Source organism: Pteropus alecto, unplaced genomic scaffold, assembly GCF_000325575.1.
Source record: "Pteropus alecto unplaced genomic scaffold, ASM32557v1 scaffold61, whole genome shotgun sequence".
NCBI classification, from domain to species: Eukaryota; Metazoa; Chordata; class Mammalia; order Chiroptera; family Pteropodidae; genus Pteropus; species Pteropus alecto.
This window is the reverse complement of record NW_006434835.1, coordinates 20,696,262-20,707,813: the sequence shown is the minus strand read 5'-3', so window position 1 is coordinate 20,707,813 and position 11,552 is coordinate 20,696,262. Positions and strand designations below refer to the sequence as shown.

Below are 11,552 nucleotides of genomic sequence, written 5' to 3'. Positions count from 1 at the left end.
ACATTTATTACTAAGCACATCAAGTCTACTTTCCAAATATCTCTTGAATGCACCCACTTTATTTCATTCCTATACTACTCTTCTCTCTCACACAGGTTGCTACCATGGTCTTTTATTTTTCTAGTTCAAGTCTGCCCTTTTCTAATCCATTATCCAACCCACAGCTAGAGTAACCTTTCTAAAATACAAATCCGATCAATGGTGTTGCTACTCAAAACCTTCATGGTTTCCAGTGTTCTTCAATTAGTCAAAGACACAAACTCGGGAGACCCTGAGTGGTACTGGCAGAAGGACCTACTCCAGCAGTCCTTTCTTCCACCCTACCCACCTCACCGTCCATCACTCAGGGCCCCTATCCCTGCAGCAGAGGGAGGGGACTATGTCTTTGGCTTTTTATACTGGAGCTCAAAACTCATCCTACATTAGGATTATAGTCTTATAGAAGAGTCATACTATCCAAATTCTTACAATGCATACATATAATGAGTTCAAAAGGAAAAACTTATTATGAAAAACACTCTGTCTATAGAAAAATGACTTCCAAAGTCAACTCAAAAAAAAAAAAATTCACCATTGGGCTTTTAGGACATAATTTGGCATTTTCCATTCAATTAATCAATTAAAACTTCCCACAGTAAGGAAGTTACCAAGGGTTTATGAGCACTTTGTGGATATGACAGTTCCAAAGCTTATGAATCCACCTCGCTATATTACTACCCAATCCAAAGTGATCCTGCTCATCTATAATACCTGCACAGACTCTAACAAATGCCTTGTTAAAAAGAAATGCCAACCCCATAGAATTTCCTCTAATATACTCCATCAGAAGATGCAATCCGGATGGTCTGGCATGATTTGTCCTTAATGAACTCTGGTTGATTCTTAAAGATCATTGCTTCCTTTTAAAAATGTTTCACCTCATCATTTGAATCATGTAGTCTTTACTTCTTTGTCAAGATCAATATGAAGTTCAGCAGTCATCAGTTCCCAAACTCTACCTTTCTTTCCTCTTTGCAGGGCTATGAGGACATTAACCTCTCTCCACCTCTCTAACAACATTCCGTTCTCCACAATTTCACAAAGATGACGCCCACCTGGCCAGCAATCCCACCTGCAAGTTCTCTCATTGCCTTGGGATATAATTCATCTGGGTCAGGAACCCTTTTGAAATTTCCTTTCCTAATGTCCTGGGGACACAGCAGACTGCCTGAAGCCCCTCCCTGGTAGGCTGGACCTCTAAGGTACAGAGGGTATTCAATAGCTGACTACACACAAGTCAGCCCAAGGCTATGCCACTACTCCACTTCCATTTCACTTATCAGCTCCTGGAGATGGTTCAGGATTGGTCCCAGAGCAACCGTTTGCCTGCACTACTTCCTGTACTTTCAAGGAGACAAATCTGTCAGCACTCTGAACCAGTTATTTTTCAGAGTCCATTCAGCCTCATTTAATTCCTTAGTGACCAACACAGACTTCATTTGATATGAGAAGAAAACATCTTATTTTATCACTACAGCTACATAAAAATACAGGATTACTCTTTGTCCCAAACATGCCACTACTTCAATGATTCTTCACACATATGTCTTTTATACTAAAGATGATGGGAAAACATATTTGACAGAAAAGCAAGCATGGCAAAGTGAAAGACAGATGCTGGTTAGGCCAGTGTGCCAAAACAACCTCAACTGCACTTGAGATACAGCAAATCCTCAGGGTCTCAGGCCCCCCCGTCAATTTCAAGTTAAAATATGCAGTAACAGAGATGCCTATAAAAATATGTTGTATGTTCCTCAAAGACTCATCACTGCCTTTCGGAACTGGAAAACAGCCAACGCTATGCACATCCCAGATAAAGAGCCAAGGATGACCTCAGAAAACCAATCCACTAATTCCACCAAATCACTAGCTTCTTTCCTTACCTTTCCAAAAAAAGTTTGTCTTTCAAGAAAACTATAGAATCCATGAGCCATTATTATTGCTTCTTGCAAGGGATGATACCAGCCCACACAGATCTCTCCATTCTATGACTTTTATTTTTCTTATTATGTTAATTGCATTGTTTTGTTCTCTAATTTTCTTGAGTGTACATGAGAGACAGATGAGATACTGTAGAGAAAAAAACACACTAACTTTGGAGAAAGAAGACCTGAGCTCATGTCCTTGCTCTGCTATTTATTACCTATGAACTTAAGTAAGCCCATTAACCTACATGAGAATCAACTTCTCTGTATGTACTACAAGGATGAGTGCCATGAGGATCAAATGAAATAAAGCCAAAGCCCTTTGTAAACTATATAAAGAGAAGTATTTGTTATGGTAATAACTAGTATTCCCACACAGGCATGTTTCCTACCTTCACAAAAGTAATTTTTTGTTTGTTCATTTTATTGAGATATAATTGACATGTAATATACAGTTTAAGTGATGCTTTGATACACTTGTATATTGCAAAATGATTAACACAGTAGCATTAGGTAACACCTCTAACATGTCACATAATTATCATTTCTTTTTCTGTAGCGAGAGTAATCTAGTCTAGTCTTCAGAGTTGTTAAGATCTAGTCTCTTAGCAACTCTGAAGTTTATAATTCGACATTGTTGTCTATAATCACTATGCTGTGCATGAGCTCCCCAGGACTTATGTCCCAACAAGTTTCAAGTTACCTTAAAGGACATCTCCCCAATTCCCCCTTCTAACTACATTCTACTCTGCTCTGTTTTGCTTTTTAACAACTTCGAATCTTCTCTGGCATCTAGCAGAAATACAGTTAGGTGCTCTATAATAACTTATTGACTGATAAGAAGACTCCTTCGGCACATGATAATTTAAGGATAAGTCTGATGTTTGCACATATTATAGTACGAGCTCAGGTACCATCCTACATAAAAATATAAATGTAGGATAAATGTCTGCTATTGTAGATAAGTCTATGAATATTCATATACTCCATAAAGGTTAACGATGAATTTTAAAATTTGAAAACATACTATAGTGTAAAAGGAACTTCTAGAACAATGAGCTCTTTATGCTTATATGCAAGTTCCCAGAGCCTAGTTTTGGTGAAGACTGTGGCTAACCCGTTGTCAAGTAGACTGAATGATACTAAGTTCTCCAAATGCCTAAGACCTATTACATTTAGAAAATGTAAACGAGAGCCACAAAATCATCACTAACTTTATTACAAGCTGGCAAAGGATTACTCTGATACAAATCTCAGAAACTACAACCACCAGGTGGTAGCTATTGTGTCTTGTGAAGGTGAGCAAAGAAAAGCAAGTGAAAGAAAGACAATGGCAGCACTGGAGAAGCCGAAACGTTTATTAGGAACAATCACTGACCCCAAAGAGAAGCATCATGGTTCTCAAGAAGCGTATTTCAACTAAACAGAAACGCTCAGAAGTTGAAAGGAAACTGTAAGATTTAAGATGACTCAGATCCATGAGAAGCTATGACACAGGGAGAGTTAAAAGCTGTATGAGATGAACTTAAAGAGAGCCAAAGAGAAAACAGTTATGTAGAGAAACGGAACATGTCACTTACCTTAACAGGTATTGGTTATTACTGCTTTTCTTGTATTTCAGGAGAAGGTGGTAAAATGAAGGCTAACAGCATTGGGAAAAGAAGGGTTATAGCATTTACTGCATCCCTCCTTATGCTAGACACCTTACTAGGTGATGTGTATTGCTTTTTTAAATTTTGACGATAAACCCTATGAAGAAAATATTTCAGTCTCCATTTTACAGATATTAAAACTAAGCTTCAGAGAGGTCACATGGCCCCAAATCTGTCTAAATTCAGAGAAATACAATCTTTATATCAGTGTTACTGAAAGTACCTTTAAACAATTAAATATTAGAAAATTTCCTTTGGGAGAGGGTTCTAATTGGGTTGGAGTCAGACCAGCTCTTCATGAATCAAGAGAAACCTGTAAACCGAGTACCTGACAGGCAGGCTTCTCTCAAGAAAAGTCCTGGTTGAAGCAGCCAGTTGGAACTAGACAGAACCCAGGGTGATGAAATAGTCATTAGAGGCAGGGATCGAACGGGCAACAACTCCAGGCTGAATGTGAGGTCCAAGGAATACAGTGTTGAATGATGAAAGTGGCTCTCAAGAGAGGACCAAAATCCACAACTTGAAAGAAGAAGCTACATTAACAGCAGCCAACAAGAGTTGCCAAAAGGTATTAAGGAACAGACATTTTGAAAGTGGACAATAAACTATCGAGAATGAAGAATCGTATGCCCTGAACAAAACACTAGTAAAATAACACCTGCCGACGTTTTACCTGCTTCTGCCCCAAATGATTTCTGTTTTCATTTATAAATCAAGGAGAAGCATCAATAAGTAATATCCAGCTTACATGGCATGAAGACAAAGAGACCATTAACAGTTTTAGCAAGTTCACCGTTTTGTTAGCGAAAGAAGCAGAAAGTGTAACAGGCATCAAGTCCCTGCAGACTACAAAGATCAAAATAGCAATTCTTAATTCCCAATTAAACCATTTTGAAGAAAAAAATAGCCAAATAGGAATGAAAATTGACAAGTTCAAAAAAAAAAAAAAAAAGGGAGAGAAACAGCATAATGCCAAATGAAAGTACTATTATGTAAAACACTGTACAAGTTTGATTATGTTATTTAAAAATATGCAGTCAGTGAGAGAAAAGTGGTGGAAAAAGAAGAATTTTAAATGTACAAAACAGAACAGCCCTGTGAGGTAGCAATTATCTCTATAGCTGACAACTAACAAATGCCAAGTATAGGACTTTTCTTCAAAAAGTGAGATTTGGGAAATTTTTAAAAAGTCTTTAATGTTCTCATACATTAAAAGTTCGACAAAAGAAGTCTCATCAATGTATCCTAAATTATCTAGACTAACAGGATACACAATGCCATCAGTCACAAATAACTGTTCGAGACCAAAACAAATGGTTAGCAAGGAACACCTTATAAATAATTTATCTTTGACCGCCACAGAAATCTCCAGTACTGCCTGCTTTTCTTCATGGCCTTCATCACATCTGACATCTCATATACTTTACTTGCTTGTTTGTTTATTTTTAAGTGCAGTGTGAGCTCTAGAGTGTAAGTGCAATGAGGGGAGAGATTTTATTTTGTTTATTTAATCCCCAGGGTCTAGAAAAATGCCTGGCTCATAGTAGGCAGTTAATTGTTAAATGAAAGAATAAATGTATGTCGAGGTGTGTTAGCCATGAGCACAACTCAAAGATAAGCTTAAGTAAGGGCCGCATCTTCTGGAAAGTATTTTAGAGTACCCAAAGCACAAAAGTGAGAACTAAAATGTATAAAACAAAAAGAAATGGATGGCTATTTATGAGCACTGTCAAGAGTTCAGCAGAAAAATCCAATCCATTCATTGGCTAAATGTGAGGAGAAGATATGTTACGATTTCTATCTGTTTTTTGTCACACTAGATTTTTCAATATTTGAAAGCTCTACTACTACAAAAGAGTAAGATGCAAAATCCATTTTGGTATAATCTGCAAAAGCTCTCATGAGAAGTTTAGATGAGTACAAGTCCATCTGAGCCACGGATGGAACTGCAATTATATCACAGGGGAGAAGCCTGATCTGTAGATTACAGAGACTAAAATTTTGCCAGAGGAGGAGGAAAAAGTACATTGCTACTTTTAATAGGAAATGCATGACCTAGGAATGCAAAAAAGAAAGCTTTTGCTTGGAACAAGTGAAGTGGCTAAGTGTGTGACTTTGGTTGAGTCACACGGTGACCTAATATTTCTGCTTATGAGTCTACTAATCTGGTTGGCAAAGTAACATTTCATTTAGATGAGGTGCTGTGTTTCTGTCACTAAACTGGAGCAGATCAGTTACAATTAGATTGATTACATATTCTAGGTATAAAAAATAATTTATTATTATTACTCAGTCTAGATAAGTCATTTATATTGAAGAGTAATCACTTGCCAATTTGGTCAGTCACATTCCGTTAGTAAGTTAATGCATCAGGGCTATGTTTCCCCACTATTGTGACTTTAGTCATCTAAAGTTCAGGCTCTGCTCTTGGATTATAATATGCATCAGGTTGTGAAAATGAGAACACAAATTGAACCTTCATAGACAACTATGAAATTTATGCCAAATGAAAAATTAAAACCAAATGTACTTTCTGACCAGTACCAACTACATAAACAATTCTTATTAAGTAAACAATTAATAAAAAGAAAATCTTTTCTTCTCCTCAAAGATTAACATCTCACAATTCCATTGATAGAAAGTCTTGGAGATGGGCAAGAAGTTCAGGACATGAGGCCATCTGTATCAGGTACAGAGGCTTAGTTCATGCTGCCCAGTGGTGAATCCAAAGCTTTGAAATTGGGAGTGCTTTTGCCAAGCCTAGGTAACCCACCCCATATAAAACACCTAAATGTCTTCCCAGAGACGTAAGAATGCACCAACATTCTTAACAGGACCAAGAGGGTCTGGCATGGTCTACCCCCTCATCTTGCAGCAAATCTTCCCTAGATCTCTATCCTTCAGCAGGTTTTTCGGCTGCTGGATCACAACTGGATTCCTCCTATAAGCCCCCAACATACGCTGTTTCCGCTGTCCAAAGTGTTCTCCCTCCGGTCCCCTTCCCCCAGTTAACACTAAGAATTTTCCTAGAAGCAACTCATTCTGTCATACGCTCTCACGGCATCACAGAAACCTCCTTTCTATCACTTGCCTCGTGTGCATTTGCTTTGATTTATGAGATGTCTGGGTGAGTATCATTCTCTCCCACTAGATAGTAAGTTCTATGAGGATGGCATTTTTTTTTTTTTTTTTGGTCCCTCAATGTATCCCAGTGCTCAGTGCAACCCTGGGTATATATAGTAAGTTCTTCAGCGTTTTGGAAAAAAGGATAGAAGACATGAATGAATGAAAAGTTTAACTCGCGTTGTCAGAGTCTGGCATGGAGTGGAAAGAAGTTCAACTTTTAAGGACAAGATCATATGGCAGACAGAAAACACCAAGGAAAATCATTAAGGAAGAAAACTAACTAGAGTACAGGTAGTTAGAACCAAAACAAATTTATCACTTATCTTTCTCAGTGCCTAATGTAGACACTAAGCATTTGTTAAATACTTAAATGAATGAATGTATGAATATAAGGGGCATAAGCAATCAATCAAGATTTCTCTTTCTGTATTTGCTACTTCTGCCTGTATATGTTTCCTAATACTATTTAGCTTATGGTAGCTTCTTCTTTCTTTTCTCACATTTTAAGTATTTTGCTTTCTACCTTTCTCCTCACTGTGCTAATTATTTTATTTGGTTTTGACTATTTATCATGTTGGGGATAACAATTTGTTTCAATCAGAATTATCTGTCACATGTAAAATCTCGCACTCTTCATGCCAACTCATTTCCTTGTTTTCTCTCTGGTGAAAAGTAACTTACAACTTTTCTGAGACGTTTCTCAGAATAATATGTTTGTTACATTACATATGTGTGTGTGTGTGTGTGTGTGTGTACAAAATTTTGAATGAGGGCTCACTTGGCATTTGCATCACTCTGTCAGAAAGCAGGCCAGCCAGAATAAAACTATGAGGACACTCTAGTTCTTACCGAGACACTGCCCATTCCAGCCTCGGAACCCTTCTGTGCAGGGAACACACTGGTAAGACCCAGGAGAATTCACACACTGCTCATCTGGACAAGTGCTTGGAGTCAAACATTCATCGACATCTGTAAAGTCAAAAAGCTAGGTCACAGACATTTTATCAAGATACTCAAGCTAAAACTTACTTTTCTGATAAAAGGGGAGAAATGCTTGTTATATCTGGTGGGGAAAACAATAACTGGCTAAGTGACACACTGGGTCTGCACGCAAACACACAGCCAACACGCATGGTCAGGTACAGAGTGACTGAAATACATCCACGTGTTCCAAGGAAGAACCTGACCCCAGTTCTCCAAGTGGCAGGGCCACATCTCTCCACTCGGGGAGATGGCAACTTCTCCGGGGCCACATTATGGACACCAAACCTTTCAAGTATTAGCACAGCTTGCCAGAAATAAATACAAGAAATGGGGAGCAGAGGGAGGAAGCCATACATCCACCTGGCTAGAGGCTGTCTCTATACACACTTGATACTCTAGGGAAAGGCGCACTTCGGCTTCATGGGTTCAAAAAACATCCTCGGTTTGAGTAATTTAAAAATTTTCGTATGATAGGAATTTCTTGGAGGTGGAAAAAAGAACATTAGGAGAAAATGAACTCATCACCTACTTCCAAGATTTTCCAGAAAACCTGGTGATATGATCCGATCATACGGTAATATTTTCTGGTAAAAATACACCTTACTTTTCACATTCATAGCTAACCGAAGTTATTAATCACTGTTCTTTTCAATGTGAGGGGGAAAAAAAACTGCCTGAAATATGGTTGGGATTATGGCAGAGATAACTATCCAAATAGCTTCAGATATTTTTAAGAATGGTGAAACTATAAATGGGGGAGGGGAAGTTGGATATAAGAGATGATTCAACAGTTGAAAATGAGTGGTAACAACTTGGGTACCAGCCCCATTTGAAATAAGTGTTTTTCTGGACTTGAATTTCAAATTCAAGTGAGTGGGACTGATGTCTAAGTGTCCCAATATAAAAAGCATGTAGGACCTCTAATCATCCTTCAAATATAAACAGACTTTTTGGGACATAAGCTGAAAAGTGAAAGAAATATTTGATGGATACATTAAACATGCATGAACATTTGATGTCTTCATTCTTGTAAATTCTCAAAAATCGCCTCCCATTATAGATCACTAGATATGTGTGAAAAGATGCTTAAGGTAAAAAAGTTGAAGATGATATTAATAGAATGAACACCAGATCAGCATTGTAATTTTTTTCCTATCAGTGAAAATTTCTTGCCAGTAGACAATGACACACAATGTTTTTTTTGTTTTTTTTGTTTTTAGGTCAGATGTTCTGGGACTTCTTGTTCTACAAAAAGGATGATGCTTGCCAGTTTCATTTTCCAAACAGCATTACATTATTCTCTGGATTGAATTTTTTTTTTTTTAATAGAACAACAACTGCTAAGTCAGAGAAGGTCACTGCGATAGGCTAGTGTGATAAACAAGGTGCAATGCTGAACAACACAAGACAGCATCCCTGCTGCCCTCATCTCCGTTTGCTTGTTCCTTCATCTGCAAATCGGGGTCTACCTGCCTGGTAATATCTTAACAGAATAAAGTAAGGATGCATGAGATAATGTCTGTAAACTACAATAGACTCCTTGGAGACTGGCGTTGTTTGAAAGCAACTTTGTTAGTGACAGCTGAGAAAACCTTCAGTGAGCCAGAAGCCCAGGGACCTTTGGTTCTGGTCCATGACGAAATTAGAAAATAGCCACATTATTTGGCTGCTTCTTCTCAAGCCTTTTCAGAGAAATAGAATTATATATGATCTACTCAGGGAAACCCTGTAATATTTGTTAAATAATTTGCATGCATTGAATATTATTGAATAGTATCCTGTTTTCCATTTACTTATATAATTTTCAAATTCTACTCCTTTCCACTTTCCATCCCTATGCTATGGTTATTAGTAAAATATCTTATCTTCCCATCCTGAGACTGTAGATAGAACTTAAGGATCAGTATTTGACCTCTTTTGGGGGATATTGCTTTGCATATACATGCTTGTCAGATAAACCCACACCCTCTCTCTCCTTTTTGAAAAAACACTCCCACAACTATAGATGTACTGAGAAGATCTATACAAAAACAAAACGAGTCACAGAAGGGGCAGGTTTAAAGAAATGAGCACTTCTTGAGATCTAATAAGGTGACAGGCATCATACAAGATACTGCTAACACCTTTATTTTCACTACAACCTTGAAAGTTAACTTCCTGGTTCCCATTCTACAGATGAAGAACTAAGTTTCAAAGGGGATAAGTAACTGTGGGGTTGTGAGCTGATGCCACAGTTCCTGTTCTCTCCTGTTTCTATGCTGCCTCTCTAGAGCAGAGGGAGAAGTCCCTGTAAGAGGAGAGTGGGGACACTTCACACCTGCACTGCACCATGGCCCTTGGCCGTCACGGCAGAGTTCACAGCTCCATTCTGATCCGAGCTGATCAGAGATCCAGTAACATAAACCACTCTCACTTCTCTCCAGATTAGAACGAAAGGAGCCAAAGACAGCAGGAGAGGCAGGTGCAGGCTGCCAAAAAATGTCTAATTAGCTCTCCCTCCAGGCCTGGGTCATTAGAACTGTGAAGAAACCAACATGCAGAAGCCAAGGGACGATTGAGAGCAGCCTGCCCAAACCAGTGTTCCCTCACTCTCGAAGCCCAGCCGTATCAGAAAAGAGGCTGATCTTTAGGTAGCCAGGCAGGGAACCCCACAGAACCAACACAGCCCCACATCTAGGCTCCTAAAAACTTGCTCAGAGACCCCTGCTCCTTTGCCCTCATGTTTCCATGGCAGGGTTTAAACAGAAGTTCAAATGTACTTTTCTTGTTTTGTAATGCCTGTCTGGTTTTGGTATCAGGGTAACACTCATTTCTTCATGAAAATAATTATGAACTACCCCGGTGGTTTCAAAAAGAACCTCTGTGTGATCTAAAGACAAACATGAAAATACTAAATGGTTAATCATTTTGGTCATGCTATAAAAACTTTTCAAAAACATTTTTATAATGAGAGCAAACTCATTGTTGGGGTCAATAATGAAGAAATTTTATCTAGCCCAGTTGGAATCTGACCTGGAGTTGGTCAGACAGTGCTCCCATCGAGAGTCTGCAAGCAAGTCCCAGAACATATGCAAAAGAAGTTGAGACAAAGGAATGTAACAAGGCAAAAAGGTCAAAAACGAAAAATCAACAGTGGTTACACCTGCACTGTGTCCCCAGATGAATGATCCAGATGCTGGATGCTGTAATTAAGTCTGAGTTTGTATTAATGCTGCAATTGTTCTAAAGTGATTTTACCTGAAGTACTAGGGCAGGAAGACACTGAAGTGAATAAGAACATGAAGATGGAAAATCATCCATACAGAGCCCCTGAAGTGTGAAGAGGCTGTGAATCTAGAAGGTGGAAAGAGCCTGAATGAGTGGCTCTCACACACAGATTGGTAGAGGAAAGTTAAGCACCAGGCTAGAGGCCTATCAGCGGCAGCTCCTCCACCCAGCCCTACATTTCAGTCATGTTCACCCAGCACTTAGAAGCGGGTACAGTCCCTCAGTTCTCTCTGCACACTCACCCTCACAATGTCCTTCCGGGGTCATGCGGTACCCACTGTCGCAATATTTGCACTGGAAGGTCCCCACGGTATTGATGCAGTGTCCTTCCCCACACACATCTGGCCTCAGGCACTCATCAACATCTACACAAAACAGAAAACATTGCTGAGTTTTACTTCCCAAAATATAATTACAAACTTCTCCCATCTCCCAGGTTAGTTTGAATTTAAGAATGAAGTAACTGATTGCTACTACTATTGTCTCTTCGATTCATTTGACATGTTTCCAAATTGAGTGGTTTTGACTTATGTGGGATCCAAAAAAACATTTAACACTC

The 11,552-nt window shown here is 38.7% G+C and overlaps 1 protein-coding gene across 4 annotated transcripts in view; it reads right to left on the bottom strand.

Annotated features, from left to right (window-relative positions):
* The window catches only part of LTBP1 (latent transforming growth factor beta binding protein 1), a 204,125-nt gene that overhangs the window by 88,058 nt on the left and 104,515 nt on the right, over positions 1–11,552 (bottom strand). For all 4 annotated transcript variants that reach the window (XM_015588228.2, XM_015588229.2, XM_015588230.2 and 1 more), the window contains exons 14-15: positions 11,236–11,358; positions 7,592–7,711 (exon numbers count right to left, since the gene is read on the bottom strand). In XM_015588228.2, the coding sequence (XP_015443714.1) occupies positions 7,592–7,711; positions 11,236–11,358 (243 nt within the window). The remainder of the gene's footprint in view (positions 1–7,591; positions 7,712–11,235; positions 11,359–11,552) is intronic.